The 24,662-nt window shown below is 39.6% G+C and overlaps 1 protein-coding gene across 2 annotated transcripts; it reads left to right on the plus strand.

Annotated features, from left to right (window-relative positions):
- The first annotated feature begins 5,349 nt into the window (after positions 1 to 5,349).
- On the plus strand, positions 5,350 to 21,581 carry LOC108242142 (cordon-bleu protein-like 1). 2 transcript variants are annotated; one of them, XM_017426794.3, is made up of 10 exons: positions 5,350 to 5,478; positions 8,796 to 8,958; positions 9,058 to 9,259; positions 9,332 to 9,599; positions 12,431 to 12,472; positions 12,559 to 12,632; positions 12,722 to 12,916; positions 15,197 to 15,296; positions 17,082 to 18,266; positions 19,540 to 21,581. In XM_017426794.3, exons 2-10 carry the CDS (start codon positions 8,867 to 8,869, stop codon positions 19,545 to 19,547), a joined length of 2,166 nt encoding a protein of 721 aa, XP_017282283.1. In that variant the 5' UTR covers positions 5,350 to 5,478; positions 8,796 to 8,866; the 3' UTR covers positions 19,548 to 21,581. The 2 variants fall into 2 exon arrangements, with proteins under 2 accessions (XP_017282283.1, XP_017282284.1); XM_017426795.3 differs by lacking the exon at positions 5,350 to 5,478 and adding an exon at positions 6,496 to 6,753.
- The last annotated feature ends 3,081 nt before the right edge of the window (positions 21,582 to 24,662 follow it).

A 24,662-nucleotide genomic window follows, 5' to 3' on the forward strand; every position in this document is an offset into this window, starting at 1 on the left:
TTGTTTTATTGCTGTCATTTATTCAGCTTAGATTTTTATTCATAAAATAAAGATACAGACTCCAAAAGTCATTCAACTCAGTCTACTTACCTGCCTGCCCACTCTCCACTGTCCTCTTCGGACTCCTGGACTGTCTCCTCCAACCTGTAAAAAAATCATCTCAGAAACCAAATCAACAGGAAGACTTTAAACAATCAAACCTCTCTGAGCTCCTCATTGATCTGTATTGTCTCTTGCAATTTTCCCTTGAGCGCTAAAATAAAATATTTATAAACTATTTTCTGGGTAGAGTCTTTGTGGTCAGCAACTTTGAGTCCTAATTTATAGAAAACCCTAAACATCATGTCAGAAGCATAGTTTGGAACTTAACCTTAGGTGTCCTATCACTAGTGGTCATAATTATAAGGTCATTTTAAAACTATAAAAAAAAATTTGTAGTCTACCTACTGAAAGATGATTTCCAAATGGAAAATATTCAAGACAAGAGTCAGCCTTCTCAGGACTGGATGTTACAGCAATTTCACCCACAGGTCCGACACTGTAAAGCTCAAAGGCATTACAAATACCCAAGAGCTTCAAGTCAGACCCTGCAGGCCTCATTTAGCAGGTTAAGGTTTTTTTTTTTAAGGTTCATGATAGGACAGTTAGTAAAAGACTGAACAACTATGGTTTGTTTGGAAGTGTTGCAGAAAAAAAGTCCTCTGTTTTCATAAAGAATACGGTAGCATAATTTAGGCTTGAAAAATGTTTTATGAACAAATTCCAACACGTACTGGAGCCATGTGCTTCGGGCAGACGAGACCAAAGTGAAGATGTTTGTCTTTAATGCACATCATCGCATTGCACGGTGGTGGAGGGCTGATGATCTGGGCTTGTTTTGCAGCCACACAACCTGGGCACCCTGTTGTCATTGACCAGGAACTTTACTGTTTTCGAGTCAAATTCGAGGCCATCCGTTTGCCAACTGAAGTTTGAATTGAACCCAATCATCCAACAGGACAAGGAACCCAAACATAACAACTAATCTACAAGTGAACGACTGAAAATGAAAAGAACCAAACCGTTGCAATGACCCAGACCTCAACCTGATTGAAATGCTGTGGCAGGACGTTAGAGCACCTATGTATAAAACAACTTTCATTTGAAGCCACGCTGCAAAGTGTGAGCCAAATTTTCTTTAGAACAACATGGCTGGTAAGGTCTCACAGTTACCTCAAGGTAATTGCTAAAGGCTGTGTCAAGTTATAGGGTGGACCCAGTCTTTCATCTATTTGCCTGTTTGGGTTTTTGTACCATACATGTGAAAGTTGCTCTGTTAGATCACAAGGTAAACACTGAATTGAAAACAGGAAAGAAGTTCCCTCCCTTAGTCTGTATCAGCTGAGGCAGACACACCCTTGAGCTCGGTGTACCATGTCAACCTCACATGGGAGCAAGGAGTTTCACTTCTCCATGAGAACATATCTGACAACAAGCTTAGAAGCAGGTTTTAATACGATCGTCTTGATTGTTGTCTCAGAACTGGAGTTTTTCATCTGACAGACTAACTTAACTGTTTTGTTACAGGAAATGAGGGGCATATATGAAGATACAGACCTAACTAAGGCAAAACTGTTAGTGTCTTTATTAAGGCTAATAATTGAAATAATGTAAACATAACAACTAAACCAAGCAGTAAATGTAAATAATGGAAAAAAAGGTTGATAATAAAATAAAGCTAATCTCCAGTGGGTATTTGGGATTGTCCAAATGGTGTTTGCAGTTTACATATGTCCTCCTTGGCAACGTTCTTTAAGTTTGCAGCATGTTTCATTAGAGATAGAGTGATAAAATTCACAGTTTTGCTCAAACTCTGATGTCAGAAGTTACTTGTAGCATGACTCAGAGGAGAGCCTAGGACTTGACTGACCACAGTTGTAGTCAGAAGTTTGATCCACGGGTCACCAGTACGAATGTGACAAGGTTGTGGTATTTATATTAAGAGTTTTAATACTGAAACCCAGAAGGACTCACGGACAATGATAAGTAAAGGTAAGTGGTTTTATTTACAAGTTGGTCAGTATCAGAGTGGACCGGGAGGTTCTTCGAAGGAGAGGAGATGGTGGTTAATGTCCACTTAGATTAGGGAAACCAGCCAGTAGCTTATTGTGTGGTTGTCCTTCACAGGCTTGGAGGGGAGGGGAGTGGTTTCCAGGACCAGAGGAGATGGCGAGACATTTTCAAGTGAGTGGCTGAGGTTTGGTTTGTTGTTTCCAGGTTGCTCAGGAGGATACCAGGCAGATACCTGGAATACACAAGGAAAATGTTGACCCAAGGAGCACCAGCAGGAGTCAAGGGCATATGGTATCCAATATTCCAGTGTCGAGCCTTAAATACCTATGTGGTTCATTAGCTGACAGGAAACAGCTGTGAGCAGTTGGCTCCACCCTGCCACTCAGGAAGCTGCAAACAGGTGATTAATAGAGAGACCGACTGGAATCTCCACAAAACGTCGGGTTAATTTTGGTCTTTTAATGATTGTTTTGGACCGGTTTTCCAAGGACGGACTGATCACACAACATACACGTTTACATTTACATACACCCCCCCACTAATATGTGGTCAAATGTCTCCTACCAACTTGCACCTTGACCACAGGACTTTTGTATCCAACAACGAGGTTCTGGTACAGTTCTGGCTGATATCCGACCACTCTTCTTGCTATGCACAGGATGTGTGGTCTCTCCCACAGCTTCTCTTTGAGTATGAACTGTCCATGAGAAAAAGACCGTCTCACAATCACGTCAGCAAGATCAATGTTTTTTGTCTTGTGAAGTATAACCAGGCCTTAATGCTACCACCACCATGCTTGGCAGCTGGTACAGTGTTTTTTTTTAGGTTTGAAAGCCTCACTTTGAGTCTTCAAAACTTACTTCTTGTTATTGTGGCCAAACAGCATTGTCTTGTCTGACCATAAAACATTTGTCCAAAAGACATTTGGCTTATCCAAAAAGCATTAACGGTGTTGCTTTTTGGAGCAGGGGCTTCTTTCTTGGTCAGCACCCTCTCAGTTCATGATGATGTAAAACTGAATTCACTGTGGACCGTGACACTGGTGTTCCAGCAATTCCATTTCATGGCCATGGCTGGAGGCTGGAGTATTGGTAAATCCAATAAAAGCTGTCAAACAAACCCTTTTTCTGCTGGTAAAGAGAAACTGTCAGCTGCAGTCAATCAAGATCACTAACAATAAGTTAATAGGCCTTGTTTTTGTCAAGGTAAAAGATCCAGATCCTTCAGCACCGTTTCTTAAGGTTTAGGTTGATGTATGGATATGTTTGAGCCTGTGTGTGTCTTTTTACAGGCACAGTATGAATAAAATTTGTCATTCTCATGCCACCTATCTCATCACGCACAGCTGGTCCAACTAAACAAACAAGTATAATATGTCAAAACTGAAACAAAGTGATAGCTCTACATATTTCCTGTTTCTTTCACCCTTTTGTGGCATTACGTCTGTTCTGGCAGTACTGTTGTGCTACGTTTGTGTTCATTTCACAACGCAGTAAGTGACCATACAGAGCAACAGACTGGATGGTGGGACTGAACAGGCTCTTTGTTTATCTCTTAGTCATCCCAGGAAATTTATTATAAACTGAACAGTCATGCAGTGATCTGTTTACTGCGAGCAGCTACTGTACAAGCCTGCTGAGTCTTCATTGACAGACTTCACAATGAGATTACAAGATTACCAAAGGTATGGATATGAGTTTCCCCACGTTGGATTTGATTAAAATGCCCACTTAGCTGCTCATCTTTTCAGGTTAAAGAAAAGTTTTATTCAAAGACTGTCAGTTGTTGACATCGTGACCCTCAGAGATCTGGACTGCAGGCAGGTCAGTTCAGCATCTGGACTCGTCTACTATGAAGCTCTGCTGCTGGAATGGATGCAGTCTGTGGTTTAACATTGTTGCTGAAATATGCAAGACCTTCCCTGAAAAAGACGTCTGTTCTAAAATTTACACAATTTTCTGCATTGATGGTTCTTTTCCAGATGTGTAAGCTGCCCATTGTATAGGCACTAATACATCCCCATACCATCAGAGTTACAGGCTTTTGAATTGTGTGCTGATAACAGACTGGATGGTCCCTCTCTTCTTTAGTGCGGAGGACGTGGTGTTCATGGTTTCCGAAAGACTGAAATTTTGATTCCTTTGACCCCAGAACAGTTCTCCTCTTTGCCTCAGTCCATTTTAAATGAGACTTTGGCCTAGAGATGAAATAGGCATTTCCTAATAGTTTTTACTTAAGGTTCCTTCTTAAAGCTTTAAGCAGCATTAGTGGATGGTACAGTGAACTGTGTTTACAGACAGTGATGTGTGGAAGAGTTCCTGAGTCCATGCAGTGATGTCCAGAACAGAATCAGAGCTGTTTTCAATGCAGTGGCCCCTGAAGGCCTGAAGATCACAGACAGACATCCAGTATTAACTTTCAGTCTTGTCCATTGAGCTCAGAGATTTCTCCAGATTCTTGAAATCTTTTTTATATTATAACTATAGATGTTGGGATATTTAGTCTTTCCAGTTTTCTGTTGAGGAGCATTATTCTGAAATTGTTCCACAATTTTTAAGACACCGTTTTTTCAGACTGATGAACCTCTTCCCATCTTTACTTCTGAGAGATTCAGCCTCTAAAATGCTCTTTTTATACACAATCCCCTTACTGACATGTTGACAATTAACCTAAATAGTCAGAAAGCTCCTTCAGCTGTTTATTATTTGTATCACTTACTTTGTCAGCTATTTGGCCTCTTATTTGATGTGGTGTTGCCATAAAATTCAAAATTACCCCCCCCCCCCACACACACACACACACACAATTTTTTGTTCTTAGTTTAAACAATTGATATGTTTACTTTGTTCCATTGTGAATAAAATATGGGTTTACAAGCTTTGCAAATCATTGCATTCTGCTGTTATTTTTATTTTACACACATTTTTCAAAATTGTGGTTGTAAATACATTTCATTTTTTAAGTGAGTATGAAGCAGCTTTCCTTTCTAATGAAGACTAGTCTATGTCCGAACCACACAGGGTTATAGACAAGCAGCTGATCAGCAATAGTTTACCCCGATCCTATAGAGAGGATCAATAGCTTATGAGGATTAGAGGCCAGTACGACTTCAGTAGTTCCTGTTTTTGACATTATTGTGGTGAGAGGGAACAGCTTTTAGTCTCCAGACTAGTTTGCCAGGTTTATAAATGCCCATGCAGATGCCCCTCACCACCCACAAGGCACTGGAGCACTACTTACACAAACACAGACAGGCAAAGTGCCGTCATGTGACTGGGCAGGGCCTGTAGGTGTGGTGGACTTGTCAGCTAAACAGGGATTATAGGGGAACAGAATTCCTTCCTTCTCCCTGTACCACTCTCCTGCTGCCACTTCATCCAACAAAAGAGAACACCGGAAGGGCATGGGGAACGTCTACAGACACAGGTAAGTTTAAAACATCATGGGCACATTGATATTACTGTTTCTAGATGAGGTGACATGTAAAGACTTCTAAGAGCATTAATCCCTATTACTCAAGAAACAGTAAGCTTATTTGAAAGCTGGAACAATATGGCTGAGGACAGCCAAGCAAGTCAAGTAATGTCTTCATGTTATTTTAATAGGGGTAACTGTCCCAGATAGAATTTTTATTGCCCGCCACCAGGCTTGTGTTTGTGTGTCTGTCTGTTAGCAAAATATCTCATGAACCACTGGACAAATTTTAAAGAAGCTTCCACAAAGTAACTTTTGGACACATATCCACAACTGATTAACTTTTGGAGTCAACCAGAATCAAGATGTCTGCTACAGACAGCTGAACTTTAAAAACACAAAAGTGGCTAAAACTCAATCAATTTTAGACATACTGACCCAATATTTGGTGTGGTAATAGGTGAGACTGATCCCCAGCACATACATTCTGAGTGTTAACTGATTGCATAAGTTCTTTATCTAAAGTTTTGCCATAAACTGCCTGGAGTCAACTTTGTCTGTTAGCGAAATATCTCGTGAACCACTGGACAGAGTTCAATGAACCCTTTACAAAGTAATCACCAAATGTACATCTGCAACTGATTAACTTTGGGAGTCAAGTGAATTAAAGATGGCCACAGCAGCTAATCAACACAAGTCAACACAAGAATGGCTATAACTCAGTTAGTTTTACATATACTGAGCTACAATTAGATGTGGTAGTAGCTGAGATGATCTCAAACACATACTCTGAGTGTGAACTTGATAAGATTAAGCATAATGCTACTTTCAAGGTTTTATCAAAATAAAATGATCTTAATCTTAAACTCTGGCATTAAAAGGACCTTTATTTTAAATTATGTTTTAGCATATTAGTATAAATAAATTAAAATCTAAATGGATGATGTTACACATTCTGCAGATTATACATATTGTCTATGTATGCTGGTTTAACATGTAAGTTAGACTCGAACGGGAGTTGGGTTGTGCACCAGTGCGCATGCGCCGAAGCAGAACCGCAGGGTCGCACGCGCATCATGATAAGCAGCTGTTTGAAAATGACACGCGCTGTTGAACTCCTAGCCTAAGATGCGCGGAGGTCGTTGAGTTTTCTGGACTTGAGTCGAACCGTTTGACGAGACGGTGCCTAATAAAGGAGCTGCAGAGGGTCGGCGGTGAGGACGGAGAGCTGCACATCACCCAGAGGAAGGAGGAGTGTCGAGGTTAAACTTATTTACCGAGCTGTTGGTGAGTTAGCGCCGGCAGAACAACAAATTGGCGTCATTTTCAGGCGTCGCGTTGTCCCGTTTAACGTTTCAGGGCCTATAAAGTTACGAGTGATTTAGACTTGTTAGTTTAAAGTGTTGTATAAGTTCTTCTTAATTATTACCTTTTTTGCAGTAGTTTTATTGGGGCGAATTCGGCTAAGGACCAAATCTTGGTTCTTTAAAAAAAAAAAAAAAAAAAACTTGCATTACATCCAGTGACAGTAATTTCTAATCTTTCTCTTTAGTAATTTTAATAAATAAAATATTAAATTTAAAGAAGTGTATTTGTTTTGGAAATATCAGAATATCAGAAAGTGGCTTCATGAGTCAAGAAATTGTTCCGTTTAATGGATATTATATAGATCTGTTAATCTAAAAGCATGATTTTACACACAGACACATAATTTATAGCTTTTAAATGGCAGTAAATATCATCACTGGTAAATACAGTCAAAATCAGAGGTTTTAATAATCTTTTTTTTCTCATTCTCTGACATAAAATCAAACCAAACCTTTTCTTGTTTTAGGTTAGTTAGGATTGTTTCTATTTGTTAAATGCCTGAATGATGAAAGAGCTTTATTTATTGTTACTTTTTCAAAGTCACAAATTTACATACACCAAGATTACTCTGCCTTTGAACAGTTTAAGAAAGCCCAGATGATAATGTCATGGCCTTGGAAGCTTTTGATTGGTTAATTGACAACATTTGAGTTAACTAGAGGCACACCTGTGGATGTATTTTAACTTAAGACACACCTCAAACACACTGCCTCTTTGTGTGACGTCATGGGAAAATCTAAAGAAATCAGTCAAGTTATCAGGAAGAGAATAATCTACCTCTACATCTCTGGTTAATTGTTGGGTGCAGTTTCCAGATGTCTGAAGGTTCATTTTTTCAAACATTTCTACACAAGTATAACCACCATGGGAATGTCCTGCCATCATACCGCTCAGGAAGGAGTCAAGGAGACAGCGAACTATTGAGAAGCTTGTAGAAGGAAACCCAATAGAACAATAGAAGTTTTTGCTAAATCAAAACAAACAAAAAAAACACATGGAAATAATTTTAGGAATCTAAAACAGGAAAGATTTAGTCTGACTTTGTTTCAGAAAGTGAGGAAAATGGTTTTGCCTTTTTATACAGTGCATTTTCAACTGTACTTTCATACTACAAATATGTTAGATCACAAGGACTGTTACTAAACCATAGATAGTTTATCAACAATCAGACCATGAGTGAAACGTAGTCAGCTATTTTGATATGGACATAAAGAGTACCTTGATTGAGACTCTGATCTGGTACTTGAAACCAGTTCAGGACATTGCTAGTTAAAAGTATAAAACAAACAAACAAACAAAATCAGTCACTTATCTTTGTATATGTAAACTACAGTAAACAGAACTGGAAGAGGCAGAGCTGAAGATGTTGAGGTTCTCCTTGGTACGGACGAGGATGGATAAGATTAGGAATGAGCTCATCAGAGGTACAGCACAGGTTGAACGACTGAAAGTTAGAGAGGCCAGACTGAGATGGTTTGGACATGTGCAGAGGAGGGACAGTGGGTATATTGGTAGAAGGATATAAGAGATGCACCTGTCAGGAAAAAGACAGAGGAGATATATGGATGCAGTTAGAGAGGACATAGGGGTAGTTGGAGTGAGGACAGAGGACGCAGAAGACAGAGTTGGATGGAGGAAGTTGACTCTGTGGCGACCCCTGAAAAGGGATCGGCTGAAAGTAGAAGACGATATGAACTACAATAAAACATCAAATAAACTGGAAATTAAAAATAGAGATTCTACTCAACTAGAACTAAAAGGTTATTAGAGGAAGTGGGTTTCAAGCAGACTCTTTTGTTTTATGGCTGCTGTAAGCCATTTTGTGCTGACATGAACAGATAAGCTAGATGATCTGTGTGATTTGTATGTTTTTTTTTTTTCTTTTTGCAGACATTCTTTTATATTTAACCTACTTGTACTGTGATGAATGATTTAATAGTTGAAAATATGCTCTGTCTCAGGAGGTTCACCTGACGTTGGGTACAGCACCTGGTCCTGGGTGGGCTTCTGATCGTCCTCGACGTCCACTGAGATGGAGGAGAGCGTGAGTCTGTTGGAGAGGGATCACTCCCTGTGTGTGGTTCTCCCAGAGGGGCTGAAGAAGAATATCACTGTGCACGGAAGGTATTCTATAGAACTGTTTTGTTACTGTGTAGGACATTTTAAACGACAAAAACTTAACTATGAATGTGTTGACTTAACTGGATGAAACTTTCTGCTCAGTAAGCCGGTGATGGACGTACTGGTGATGCTCTGTGTGAGTTACCGCTTGAATCTTCCCGACTACACCGTTGAGTTTCTCTCGCCCAACAAGAACAACATCAGCTTCAAGCCGAACTCTCCCATAGGCTCGCTGGAAGCTGAGCAGATCGTGTTGAAGCCTAAGGGAACTGAGGAAAAAATGAAGAAGCCATACATGCCTGAGGTAAGAGGGGGGAGTGGGGGAGGGGTCAAGATATGTGCAAGAACTTTGGAGAAAACGCATTTCTCTTTGCAGGCAACAGTACGTCTACTTATAAACTACAACACGTCCCACAAGACGGTGGTGCGAGTGAATCCCAGGCTGCCTCTTGAGATTCTGCTGCCAGCAGTGTGTGACAAGTGTGAGTTTAACGTAGAGACAACAGTCCTTCTTAGAGACTCTCAGTCGAAAGAGCCGCTGGACTTGACCAAGAGCCTAAATGACTACGGACTGAGGGAAGTGTTCGCTGAAGACACAGCATTAAAGGATACCACTGATTATCAGCCCAGGGCGGCTGAAACAGGTACGTTAAAAGACACGCCTTTTATAACCAGGGTGGGATGTTGGCACCCACATGGAGAACGTTCCTGCAAAGACTAAGGCAAGATAATGACCACAGCTTTTGATTTGAAACAAAATGGTAGACGGATATGGACCAGCAAACACTTTGTCATTTGTGTTTTTAAAAATATCATTGTGACTCATGCTGGCAAAAATGAGTCACAATGAGGAGTTTTTCAATATTAAGTTATAATTATTTTCAAATTTTCCATCTGAAAAGCTTCAAAATGATACATAGTTTGTTAAAATTTGGTGATTTATCACTTATGAGAGTACCGGTTTAACATGATGTCATTAGAAATTCCAGCCCCATATTTAAAAAGGGTAAAGCCTAAGCTTCACAAAGATTCCAAACATTATACGAAGGGATTTCCCAGAACTACGGCAGCCAGCAGAGAACAATGATCAACTCTAAAGGAAATTAAAAGGATTATTTCTGAAGACATACTTAAATACAAAACTTCGATTTAAAGGTAGATTTTGAAGATTATTTGCTATTTTATTTACTGGAATAGCTAGATGGTGTTTTTAAAAACTAATTTTTCATAAATCTCAATTATAGCAAAAATCAATGCATTCATGTTTCCTGCACGAGTTTGCCGCACGAGTCACATTTGTCACACTTTAAACATCAGCACTTTCATAAGTTTTTGCTTTGAAATAATTCAGATTTGATAAAATGTCTGTTTCTTTAACATCGAACCTGCTTTTTAGTAAACAAATTAAAAAAAAAAAAAAAAAGATTGAGTGCACCTATATGGCATGCCGATGCAACTAAGTGCAAAAAGTCTGGCGCCCTGTTCTAGAGCCTGGTTACAAGAGGAGTTGTACAGCTGTTGCATGTACACCTGCAGGAAGTTGGACCACACCTGTTGTAGCTGGTCCTTAATTTGACTAAATGGCATTGGGTCAGATTTGACCATAAAATAATTCCATGCATGATCGATTGGAGAGAGAATGGTGGACCTGTCTGACCACTGAAGGACCACGATGTAGGCAGTCCATAGACCCAGGTGCCTTACATGGATAGGTGTTATCTTGTTAAAAAAGTTGTACTCTACTCCGAAGGGGTAAGACATCTGGACGTTGGATGTCACTGACGTAACGCTGTGCTGTCAGGGTCCCTCGAAGTCATACCCTGTGGCTCTCCACAACACGACGCCAGGAGTTTCATGGTGTCTCTCTTCAACATTGACAGGACTGGTCCTCTCATTTGGTCCTGCTATATGTTCACATGATGGTCATTCATAGTAATGCAGAACCGAGATTCACTTTTGAACACAATAGAACACAACTCCTCGTCAGTTCATGCCTCCTGGTTATGGTACAGCTGTCTCTGCGCTGGTGTTCATGTTAAAGTCTAAAAATGGAGTCACAGCTCCTCTGTTAAGACTCCTCGTAATTTCTCAGCCTGGTGTCAGCGGCATGAATCCCTGGAGCCAACTGGCCTTTGTCTGGTTGTTGCAGCAGTCTGGGGAGCTTCATCTTAACCCACTTGACACTTGTTAATAAATCAATAGTGGTCTGAGTCTACAGTTTTACTGTCTTTTAATGGCTACTTCTAATACTGAGTAATGGTCATTTCAAACTTTAGTCTGAACATTAGTGACATCAAGATCTGAATCCAGCAAGTGGCACCTTTGGGACGTGGTAAAACTGGTTAATTGCCTCACATTTGGTGTGGTGAGTTATGTCAACATGAAGAGAATTTTAAAGGATGGTTTCCAACATTTTGTGTTATCTTAGTCTTGATATTGATGTCTGAGAGCTAGAGGGAAGCCTGAACCTGAGATCACAGGCTTCAGTCTTAATGGATCTTTTTAGATATCTTATCCAGGCTTTTTGTGGCTGAAATTGCAGCTTCTTTATAAAGGCAATGAGAGACCAATCAGACAACATGGAAAACATTGCCGGTTCCCTCCCCAGTCAACATGTCTGATCGGTCTGCAAAGTCCCCGGAGAAAGGCATGAGCTCCACCCTGAATGGAAAAGTGGGTAAAGAGAATGGGTGTCCTGAAGAGACAGAATTAAAAAAACTTAAACAATTAGGGTTTTTGGTGTTTAAAGCATACAAAATATAAATCAGTATTATTGTACAAACATATACTGTAAATTTACAGACATTCTGATGTCAAACATGGCTAAAAAAGCAACAAAAACATCAGAAAATTTGAGTCTGGAGCCACATGGAATCACAAAATGGAGAAGCCTGTAAAAGAAAAATAAGTACTACAAAAATTGCATTTCTTTTGTAAATGCTGAGTGCTGAATGACTTCGCTGAGATTTGCTAAATAAGCTAAAACTAAGTTAAAAAAGCAGAAAACAGGCTGAAAAGAGCAGAAATCTATAGAAGATCTAAAGTCTATAAGGAGCTAATGCTAAAATCGTCAAAATGGTAGCTTAAATGAGCAAAATCCTAAAAGGAGAAGATAAGAGAGAAACTGCAAGATGCTAAAGCAGATTTCAAAGAAAATTGGTTTTGTTCCTAATGTGTTTCTATAGAGAATTTTGTTTTATATAAAATTAAGTAATTTAACAAGTATAAAAGTTGACATGGCGCATTATTCCCCAAACAAACTAAACGGGTTTGTGTTATTTTAATCATTCACATATAAAATATAAAAAGAAATTAAAGAGGAAAACAATGGTGAGAATGTTAAATAAGCATTGACACAATAAACAATTTAGAAACAACACACCTGCTCTTTTATAGAAATGTATTTTTTTATGGTACGTTCTAACCAGAAATAATTTGTGTGTGTTAGAAAATAATGTTTTCTTTCTTCCAACAGCTGTCACGCCTACAGAAGTCATCTCTCTTCCTCCACTACAAGGTAATGTACGCACACACAGATATTCATGTGCGCCACATTGTTCATTAGCACTTTGTTGTTTACTGATAACTGGTAACGTTTTATAGACTTGCCAAGGAAGGAAAAGAAACACAAGAACCGAGGCTTCTTCAGCCTTTTCAGGAGGAGGAAACATGAATCCGTATGTTCTCAGGCTGTCAGGATACAGTGTTTTACTTGAACGCAGATGTTCTGAGCTAATGGTCCAAATACATATTTTACTTCTGGTAGCACGGGACAGTGAGCGCTCCAGTGTCTCCTGGCCTCAGCAGTCGAGTGGGAGTCGGCGTGAATTCAGTCAGCGTTTCATCTACAAACCCCCTGCCTGCAGAAATGCCTAAAAAGAAGCGAGCCCCGCCGCCACCTGTGGGTGTGTCACAGAGCGTCCCCAACAACCTGAGCAGCTGCCATGTGAAAGGAGCACAGGTGAGGGGTGTTCGGGAGGAAAGTATTTATCGTCCTCTTTTTATGTTTACAACAAGGCATGAAAGATTTGAATTTGTTACCAAACAAAACAGCTTAAAGAAATGTAGAGAAAAAACTGACATAAGGGCCCTGTCCGCACTACTCCTAATTTTATTTTTTTAGATTATTATTATTATTATTATTATTAATAAACAGAGTGCACACATTTCAACAACACTGAAATACTTATGCCTTGTCTATAGGTGACAAAAATGTCCAGATTAATAATGTATCAAAACACAGAGAGAATATTCTTAGCTTTTTTGTTACCCTTTTTTTTTTTAACCATTTAGGGCTGTGCAATATGACCAAGATCTCATTTTGATATATATCACTATATTTGCATTTTGTGTAAATCTAGTAAATAGTTTAGTCATCAGTCTCTTGCACACATACACTGCTAGTTCCACTCGAGGGAGTTTCGCATTCTGTTTTGTGCAAATAAATGTGGGATGCATACATTTAGGTACAGATGTGACATTTGTAAGCTACATTCTGGTAAAATGTTCATTTGAACATTAAATTATTGTATACGTCTACTAACGCTGGAGGGAAAATTATGACTTGTGCAGATTGTTTTGTTGGCAAATAATTTAGCTTTAAACATGCTCATTTATATAGCATCTTCAGACTGTAAAATCCCAAGTTAAGTGCTATTGTTTATTATTATTATTGAACTATATTTTTACATTTAGACCCTCTGATAGATTCCAAAACACCAAGGATGTCCACTCATTCAGCTGAAGTGTAAGGATGGTTATCTGTGGTGACACACATTAGATGATCCTCAGGCAGTCGCCATGACTCCAGAGCTTCCCTGAGGCCTGGTGGTGATTATTTCTTCTGTATGGTCATCAGGAAAACAGTCTGTCTGCAAACATCGACTGCAGAGCGTCCATTTGGATGAGGTGCACTGTCAAGCTCATTTAGGGGTGCGTTCGGCTCGTCCACATATCTGTTGTGAATTTCCACCTTTACTTTGACCCGACACTCGTAACATAAATGCGGCAACTCTGCTGCGCAATGTGAACCTGGAGTTGAGTGTTTTGACCAATAAAACATGGTAAATTGGGACCATATCTATGCAGATTTAAGGGGTCAGCTTGCCCCTGTGGGTAGAGTGATAGTCTCATACCAGAGGGTTGGGGGTTTGATCCCCAGTCCCTGTAGCGTGCTGAAGTGTCTTTGGGCAGGACACCGTACATCTGCTGCCCACCAATATGCTTATCAGTGTGAGTGAGAATAAAAAAAATAGCTGTATATAGTGTCTAGATATATATGAATGAGGGATTCTTGCTACTTCATTCGTAAACACTCTCCATACTCTTTCAACAACTGTTTCTTGTGTTGGAGTCTGCAGTTTGAACCGGTTTATGACATAGTTTGCAAACATTACAGCTTTCTGGTCTGCGTCAGTCTTTTCATAGCTAAACTATGTCCGTGCTACGGATATAGCTGATTTGTACCAGCTGGTCCTTCTGTTTGGAGCTACCTGGTTCTGTCTTAACTTCACTGAACATACTGGTTCTCTATGCCTTGATCCTCATGGTGCCGCAAACCATCATCCGAATGACGGTTTATTTTGTGACACCATGAAATAAAGTATAATATCTAGTGTGCTAATTTTGTGACACAACATAAATTATTTTGTCATATTGCACAGGCCTAATACCGTTTAGTTTTCTTTGTTAATTTCAGAGAAAACTAAACAAGTTTGTTTAATTTGATCCTGATCCTGTCAATGTCAAAGAGATGGTAAAAATGACTTTTTTAAAAGATAAGATTTAAAAAAAATCTGTTTTTGTTTGTTTTTTTTTACTAAAAACACAATCGACTGTATTTTAAAAAATATTATAGGCCGTGTCTACGCCTTCTCTTCTTTTTGGGAATTGAAGCCAGCAGGACCAGATTTACCAGGGCTGCCATGTTGTATTTTTAGAACCAGAGTCTGTGCACTCTGGATGTAGTGATTTAAGTCCCTCCTACACCCAACACCAATCAGGGCATTACATGACCTTATGTTAAACTATGAAATGGCTAATAAAATCTAAACTTATTAGAAAAAATATTAATGGAACATCCAGCAGCAAGGTAAGAGCTATATGAAAAAGAACATCTGAAAGAGATATTTTGGTTGGTTTTTTTTCTTTATCTAAATATTAAAAACTTTGAAGTCATTGTAGACTGAGCCATAGATGATAACAGAGCCATCCTCCAATATATATATTTTTTTCTATTTAGCGGTCAGCAGAATCTACTTTAAGGAGTACCAAAAGGAGGGCTCCACCTCCTCCCTGTGTAAACACACAAGAGGAGCAGAGTTCACACACTGACGTTAGAGGTAAGCTCTTCATTATGTGCCTATGATGAAAGAAAACATTCCATTCAGTGCTCAGTACATTGTAATACCTGAAATCTTAGTCCACCTCGACAATCCCCAGCTGAATGGTCCATTTTGCCATCTAGTGGTTACAGTCTGAAACAGCAGAATAGATATATGCTCTAATAACTCCAAATGACTTTTTACAGCATTTAAGTCGAAATCAAATGGCTTTTGAGCACTAAATTTTTGTATCTGACAAATCTTTACCGCCTCACTTGATGCTTCATGAGGTCATCAGCGATTTGCGTTTAAATGAAGTCTAAAATGTCACTGCAAATGGCATCAAATAGAAGATTTAGCAGTTAAATACAGCGCAAAATGTAGCTTTTATCAGAGCGAACAGTTTAACCCTGTTGAGGGCGATCAAAGTGACCTGTAGCCTTCATAGAACATATTGGCTTCTGCCCGTTCTCAGATAAATCCCTCTTTTGTCCAAGCTTTCATCCCCCTGTATTAGTCTGATATGTCCCCCCACCCCCACCCCCTCGGAGGTCTGCTTCTGTGTGCTTTGCTCCTTTTTATTGATTGCTTTAACAGACTTGAGCTGACAGTGTTTATATTATTATAGTCATAATATTAGGGCTATGGGTTTATGGAGGAAACATCCGATTGACGAAGCATAAATGATCCAATTAAAATAGCCAACATCTTTTCACTCCTCCATTGTTTTCTTTTAAAACTGATTACTTGACACTGCTCAGCTGGTTAAAAATAACTCCCAGTCACGATTTGATGGTCGATAAACAAACTCCTCGCCTCCCGCTCTTAGATAATCTGAAGGGTTGAAGTTCCCGCTCTCATGTCAGCTTCACTGAGTTTCAGAGGCCAAATGGTCTTTATTACAGCACGTTTAAAAACAGAAGAAATCCTTGAACGTTCTCCTTCCTGCTTACAGACTCTTACCTGACGGAGGTGACTGAGGGCTGCAGTCTCATTTTCCTATTCTCCAGTTTTATCCTCAAAACAGAAAGCTTTACCTTTCAAATGCGTTTAGACTACTTTGTTGGAGCGTTCTACAGCAGGTGAATGTTTCTGGGCAAGGCTCTGCCAGCTTCTCACACCTGGTGTTAATTTATCACATTTGATTCCACAACCTCTACATCTGTTAAGGGACATCACAGATGTTGTAAGGGTTTACTCGATCACTCAAGACCAGTTGTTTATGTGCTGCTCCACTATTTTGTTGTATATTTTGGTGATGCTGTTCAGCAGACTGTACCATGATGGTGCCACCACTGTACCTCCCTGTAGGGATGATGATGATTAACAATGTTCAGCTGTTGCAGTGAAAGACTAAACACTTTTGGGGCCAGTATGAGTTCTTGGCCAAGGCAAACTTTAGTTCAGCCCAATCTGGATTTTATTTCACAGCCATTAGGGTTGTGGTTCCCTGTGGGACACTCAAAACTTCAGGAATTATTCATACCCTTGTTCTGCCTTATAAGATTTTAGTGTTCATGCAAACAAATCCAAAATTTTAAAAACATGCCATTTTGGGTTTATTAAAGATGTACCAACTTTAGAAAAAAAGTCTAACATAAAAAAGACATGATGCAAAAAATGAGCTACTGGGTTTCTGAAACTACTTCCCACAATTTGATTGTCTGTGTGTACGATTTTTACCTTTCTTTAAAAATCCATTTATTTTTACGTTTCTTCTTTGGTGTTTGAACCTGAACACTTAAAAATCTAATATTAACATGGAAAATGGTTAATTGTTTGTGTTTTTTCCATGGATAATAGAGTCCCTGAACACTGTGGAGGAGCTGAACGAAGCTGATGAGTCCCACTCTGTAGGCCTGTCACCATCCTCCTCTTCGTCACCTCATCTTTCTCAGGCGCAGCCATCCTTGTCTTCTCGTCCATCACTGACTCGTCTCCACCAAGTACCTGATCCCTTCATGCCTTCGCTTCGAGGAAAAGACTTAACCGACGCCCGCAGCGCTCTCGCCAGAGTCCTGACATCGTCAGTGTCCAAAGGAACACTGGTCACGCGTTTGAAAAACTCTGCTGCCTTCTCGAGTTTTCACCTCTCCTCCTGTGTGTCTGTGACTTCACAGTGTCCAGATGACCGACATTTCTGTGCAGAGCACGAGTCTGTTCTCAAATCTGACCTCCCAACTGAGATTGAGTGGGAGGATCCGGTGCAGAAGAGGGGGTTAACCACGTTTACAGTAGTCCCCCCCAACAAAACTATACCCTGTGATTCAGAGCACTCTATGGCTGTTCCAGATCAGGACCAGGTCTCACCTGTGCCTGAAGTTCCTCCTGAGGCTGAGAATAATGAAACCGAGGGGACCGAGGGAGATCCATGTTCTCCTGGCAGATCAGAGAGCAGAACAAGGTCTCTCAGTCCAGAACTTCCAGCTTCTTTGCCTCCTCTTTGTGATTTAGACGATCAGAACAGTTCAGACACCACTGAGGAACAGAAAGAGGAAGCAGAGATTAAGTCTGAGGTGGTACCAGCTGCAGCATCAGACTGCAGTGAGGGGGAAACTACCAGTGATGATCACATTAATTCAGAGGATCAGAGAGAATTCCTCCAGAGCCCCAGTGCAGACATGGAGCTGAGTGGTTCAAGCACTGACGAGAAGGCGGCTGAGGATATTCTAGAAGAGGAGGAAGATGTTAGCTTCCCTCCCCCTCCTCCACCTGTCGTCTTTAAAGAAGACATGGAGGTCGCAGAAACAGAGAAAGAAGCGTCAACCAACTCCATTCTCCCATCTTTGCACCTAGCAGACTCGACATTGAACGGGCACAGTACTGCATTCGGGGAGGCTCAGAACCAGGCGAGTGTGGGCCTGTCCAGGTTTGCTCAGGCAGTCGCCACAGCTGTCCGGAGATCTCGGCTGCAGAGCTCCGAGCCTCAGGCCTCCAGCAGTCCACACGGCAGACTCCCATCACCGCCCAGGTCCACATATCAGTACGGTGAGTTCTGTGTTCACGGCTCCGAGTGAAGAAATAAATTCTCTCATTGATGTAAACACTTCTCAGGGTTGTTCAGGAGAATATGCAACTAACTAATTCTAGATACATTTCCTGGAAAGGATCAATAAAGTATCCATCCATCAATATTTTCTCTAATTTCCAACATAAAATCCTTACCCAGTGTTAAAACTGGGGGTTGTATGTCATGGTTTAACTAATTTAGTCTATATGTGGGTTGTTCAAAATATATTTATGTTCAGTCTTAAAGTATGAATTCTTGTATTTTTCAGGTTTAAATAAGTATGGGCAAAATGGTAAATGTTAGTTATTTCTAAAGGTTATGGGTTCACTCCAAAATGTAATATTTTAATTGAAGTAGTCCGAGGTGTGGTTTATTACAGAACTTATTCTTCACAATAAGTTTCAAACACACTTAGTGCTAACCTCAAATACTCTGAATATCTGAAAATAGCTTTCATTATTGTTCTTCAGTAAAATGAATACTTCAGCTGAGACCTTAAAGAGTAGTTAGAAGTCGACACCCCAGTTAGAGACTTATTGTGAAGGATCGAAATTAGTCCTGTGAGTTCCAGTGCAGCAGGAGTAACAAACTGCACCTCAGATTGCTTCAATTAAAGCACTAATCTGGTAAACGTGTCCTCATAATCCATCATAAACAATGAGAGCCTAATAACAAATGGAAAAAAAAAATCTTTTCTTATTTGTCAATTGCGACTTTTTTTTTCTCTGTAAAATTTACACTTAATTTCCAAATTTTAGAAAATAGGAGAACTTTTTCATCAATTATTTTTTTTCTAAATAGCCCTAATATGTCATTGTACAAATTATAAACTTGTAAGGAGGAAAGGGTTAGTTTGGTTTACGTAGTGTGTGCAGATGGATCTTTTTTGTTTTTGTTTCGTTTGTTTTAGAAAATAAAAAAGCCTTAAAATTGCCCAAAAACCTAAAACGGTATGAAAACCTGAGTATGGGAAAGTGTGAAATAATCAAATGGGAGTTGTGCAGGAACCCTATATTGTGTTCGGAGGTGTAAAAATGCAGGACATTTCTTTAAAAAATAGGTCTGACTTCTGCTGGCGGACATCAGATTTTATTTTATTCTATTTTATTTATGTGTGATTCCTTGTTTAGTCCATTTTATGAGCGACCATAACCTGCTGGTGTTTGAACCTAGCATTGTGTGCTTAAGGCACTTTCGTCTACACAAGGGATTTTTGAAACCTTTGTTTTTTTGTTTTTTTTTTCTCCACAGGTGCCTGACATGCTTCGACACTTCTAAAAGTGGGAACTACTGCTGAAGTGGTAGTTCAGATGTTTGGACATAGGGCTTTGTGAAGAGATCATGAACAGTTAATAACTTACCTGTCGTAGATGGCTATAAAATACTGTAATTCTGACTGGCTCCATGAGCTAATGGCTAGTCCTAGCAAAGCCAAGAACAAGATGGATTGCTGCTATCTTAAAACGACTACAGAGTCAAAAATGTCACTGTAGTTCACGGATACATTATTTTATAAATCTTTACATTTCCCCCAGTTTCATCTTACAGCGACAGGCGATCATGTAGTTGCCTGTCTGTGTGGGCGTGGGTTCATTTGTCTTTTAGCAAAATATCCAATGACCCCTTAAACAAATTTTTACAACCAAACTGGACAGCAATGTAGAGAAGTAGAAAACATTTGGATGACTTGGTATGAGATTTTATTTTATTTTTTTTTTCCTAATATTGAAGTTAAGATTGCAGCAATCCACTTTGATCTTAACCACATCTGGACTAGCCATTAGCTCATCCATCAGTCAGAATTGAGAGAGTTGGGATGCAAAGCTAAGAACGTCTCGGCTGATTTTATTTTTACAGTATCATCACTTTAAGGAGAGATCTGAGGTTGATTTTGTTTTGTTTTGTTTTTGTTTTTTTTAGTTTCATTAAGTTAAGCTGATTTTATATTTGTCTTTATCTGCACAGATTGAAACAAACATTTCTGTTGTGGAGAATGCCAAAAGTACTTGATAGTAGTTGAACTAATAATTGTTCTGTTTCCATTTTCTTCCCTTCTTTTTTAAATTACCTTCTGTATGTGCCAAGGCTGGATAGGAGAGCTTTTTTTGTGTGTGTATTTTAATTAAAAAGAAAAATAACCACAGTACGGGTTTATTTGGTGTTGTGCTGGAAATGTATGTTCTGTGTGAATGTACATTTGGTTTCTCTTTCGTCCCCATCATTAGAGAACTAGTTTCAGTGGTTTGGTTTCAGCCAGCAGGTGGCAGAAGAGAGTTATTTCTCCAATGAACATCCTGACAACTTTTCAGATCGTCCATTTCAGTGGCAGGATCGCATGTTTTAACATATATATATATATATATATATATATATATTTCAAAAAGAAGTAACTAAATATTGTTTTTGTTTCCTAATTAATTAAAAGTAAACAATATTCTGTAATTATGAAGTTTTTAGCAATATTTTATAAAGGTTGGCTCCTTGAACCCATATCCAGACATTCACATAGTTTAAATCCTGGAGAAAACCTGCATGTATTATTTTCATAAATCTCCTTCATTTCCAGCAGAAGTAAATAAATAAATAAAAACCACGCTTGTTGGAAGCCTCAGTTTTATGCCAAGCATTTCATCGCCCCCTGTGAGTAAACTCAGTCCACTTTGCTCACATGCACACACTGCTGTCTTTAACGGACCCGTACCTCGGGGCAATACTGCGCAGCTATAGTTGGGTGCCAAAAGAATCCGCGCCGCTATACGTATTGATCCAGGCCTGGCCTTGGAGGAACGGGCAGGGAGCTGCGTGAGGAAGAGCCGCAGCCAGAACCGCCTGTGGCTAAAGCTCCCAGTTTGCCAGAGCCGGACTGAGTGGGCTCGCTGCAGGACTCCTCCTCTCGCTGTCTTCCTCGCTGTCCTCGCTCCACCTGAAGACGGAGAGGAGGAGGAGGATGGGCTGCCGGAGGATGATGGGAGGTGACCGCTGACCCTGTCGTGTTTCCACAGCGTTCCCCCCAGAGGAGGCACCTGGACCTCAAGGGCACAGTCGTGTCACACTGCCATTGTCATGGAGAATGCCATTACCGCCCCAAAGGGAAAAAAGCCACACTGAACAATTTTAGCTGAATATATAGTATTGTGCAAACACTTTCCAACCATCTCTGTTGTCACACTTTGCTTTGAAGCAGCCAGACCTCCTTGTAACAATCCCTCAAAGGCTTCTTGATCTTTAGCTCTCCAGATTTCCTGAAAGTCTTTCAAAGTTTCTCAGTGGAACCTGGGTTGCTTTTTCACTTTTTTTCCGTCAAGTCCTTGAACCTGACGGCGGGTTATGCGGTGTGTGCTTTACAAAAAAATGGAACAGGCGTAGACAAAAAAGAACAAATGCACTCATGCTAGTTAGTGAGAAGCTTATCCTGCTCAGAACAATAACATTCAATGTAAGTGACAGCTTTGGCATTTTCTTTTTTTTTTTTTTCTACAAAAGAGGTTAAAACCCATCCTGAGCACAAATGGTCATGATTAGACACAAGAAATTTGTGAGCCACAAGATTTTTGTTATTAAAGCAAGATAACAAAAAATGCTGCTTTATGTACATTAGAGTTTAATATAGAACACTGAAACGTTGCTGGTGATGGTTTCAAGAAATGAGGTCGGGTATTTCTATTAACCACAGACACAAAAGGCACAAGGTTTTATCTATTATAGAAGACAGGTTGCTGAATGAACGCTAAAGGTACCAAGCGCACAGAAAAATAAAATTCCAGACATGATGTGCAACACTACAACCTGCCAACATGTCTCATAAACCTGATGTCCTTTTAAACTAGAGCCATAGTAGAAGTTTATCTGGTTTAGTCTTAAAAGAAAAATGCATGAAATTACCAAAAAATTACTAGATATAAAGTCAGACATTCAAAAACAATAAAAAAACAATTGCTGTAAAAAATAATTTAAAGATGGACTAAAAAAAGCTGACACCATTTAGTTTCAGCGTCTCAGAACATATGTTTATTGAACGACATCACAAATGAAAGGTTTTGCTGCAGATTGGTTTAGGGCAATATTTAATCGTTATTAACTTTATTATTATTAGGCCACTCAGGAGGAAAAGAACTGAGGTGTAAATTTTTTTGTTTTATTTGTTTTTTGAACTTTTGAGATTGAAGTCCAAATGTTTAGCATAAAGTAAATGTACTCTTTCGAGAATTAAGTTATTTTGAGATTAAAAAAAAAATCAAAAACCAAATCATCTTAATCACAAAGGTGACGATAGCTGTATGTTTAGTAGTGACTTTATGCTTCCAAATAAATTTCAATAAGGACATTTTTAAGGCATATCTGTCTCATTGAAATCAGAAGCTGCATTCAATCTATATCTTCTTGAAACTTCAAGGCTGTAGTATGAGTTTTACCTGAGAACAAGAATAAGCTGTTTTTATAAGCTTCAAAATTTTTTATTTATTTATTTTAGGTCAAAACCTTTTGTATACGTTTGAGACTCGTGTTGTGAAGAACTGAAGTTCTGTTGTGATTGACAGTGCTGTAGGAGCCATAAAAGCCCTGTCCACACTTTGAAGGATGGAGAGTTTTTGCTGTTTCTGCCTCCTGTCCACACAGACTCAGTTTTCCAAAGTGGAGTTTTTTTAAAAAAAACCTCTGTTTACGATGTCTCCGTGTGGACAGGAGATACAGAACTTTTCAGAAATGACGTCAGAAAAGCCTGTTCTTACCTGTGACTACAAACCTAAACATGCCGATCGTGTGCGGAAATGGTATCAAACAAGCAAACAAACAAAAAATAGAAAGAAAATTGTTATGACTAGCAGTGTGGTTTTGGTAGCTCCACCTTTTTATCAGAATGTGTGGATGGGGAAAACAAATATGATGCACACAGAGGGCCAAAGATCGCATACTAGATTTTTTCGAGAAGGTACTTTATCCTCCATTTTCTGTTTTTTTTTTTCTTTTACTGGGTATCACTAATGGAACTTTTTCCAACAACGACTGTCACTGCTTGAACACAAACATTCTCAACAATCACTCATATTTTTATCCTTATATTGCAACCATTCTTATCTCTTGTAAAAAAAAAAAAAAAAAAACAAATGCTGTAAGCATTCCCTTTTTAAATCCAGTTTGTTCATCTCAATACCCTCAACTTGCCCTGACCCAAACTTTGTGAACACCTGTGTTAAAGCATATAAATCTCCAGCACATGTGTGGCCAACAAAATAAAAAGCGGAGAGGGAAAAGTTTTGTTTTCCTGACTGTTAATGCCACGAAAGCGTCTAAAAAGATTTCGCAAAGACAGAGTTTGTCAATGGCTTGACTTCAATTTGACATGTTAATTATCTAAAACGGGCTTATTTTCCATACAGTTTACCCAACATCACTGGGTAAACACACACAACATTGCTCTCATCCCTACATTTTGCACCAATGTTATCAGACATCACTTTACCACGAAAACATGTCTCAAGTACGCTCGGACAAAAAGTGGTTTAACTAGCGAACCAGAGTTAGTAGTTTCAAACTTCATAAACTCTGTCTAGGGTGAGAACGTGTTACACAAAATGGTGGTTTTAGCGTAAAGAGTTTCAGACTGCTCACACACTATTCTGCGAGTAGCTGCTGCTTAAATCAATACTGTAATAGCTGGCCCACACAAACAGATGTAATGCACATTTAGCATTTATTTATTCCCTCATTTCTTCATTCATCTCTATTTAGTTCTCCATCTGATGTACTGTAGCTGGCTTGTGGTTTGAAAATGCCCACAAGCTGGTAGAAGTCGAAATCTGATTATAAAACAGTAACTAGGCCCGAGGCGTGTTTCACTGGATCCACTCTGTCTGATGTGTGTCAGGGGCGTACATGTGAGTTGTACACTACTAATATATGTGTGTTTACATGGCACCTCCATGCTTGGGTAGAAATAATCAATAGATGAATCACCCAAAGCAGTGGAGCTCTCCCCGGGCTGTGTGCTGCAGCGTAATGCTTTTCTTTTCATTCACCTTGGGAATGGCATCCATCAGGCCTCCCCCCAAATTGAGGCATGGTTGCCTAAAACATCACCAGCGCTCGAGGGGCTGCTTGGAAAGTGATGCAGGGAGAGCGCAGTTGACCTCTCACCCCCTCCATGTTTTCGCTTGCTTCCCTCCTCTTTGGCGGAGCGGCAAATCACAGAGTTCCAGCCTCATTGGCATTGTCAGGCGCTTACAGTAGTGTTTCTCCGTACTGTGCTGCTGGTTAACTGGTTCAAATGTTATGGAAATGATATTTACCTCGTCTTTGATCCGGTAAACTCCAAACAGGCAGGGATTTTTTTTTTCACCCCCAGTTGAGGTGGAGAAGCACTTAAAGGAAGCACT

The sequence above is a fragment of the Kryptolebias marmoratus genome, linkage group LG23, assembly GCF_001649575.2.
Source record: "Kryptolebias marmoratus isolate JLee-2015 linkage group LG23, ASM164957v2, whole genome shotgun sequence".
NCBI lineage: Eukaryota > Metazoa > Chordata > Actinopteri > Cyprinodontiformes > Rivulidae > Kryptolebias > Kryptolebias marmoratus.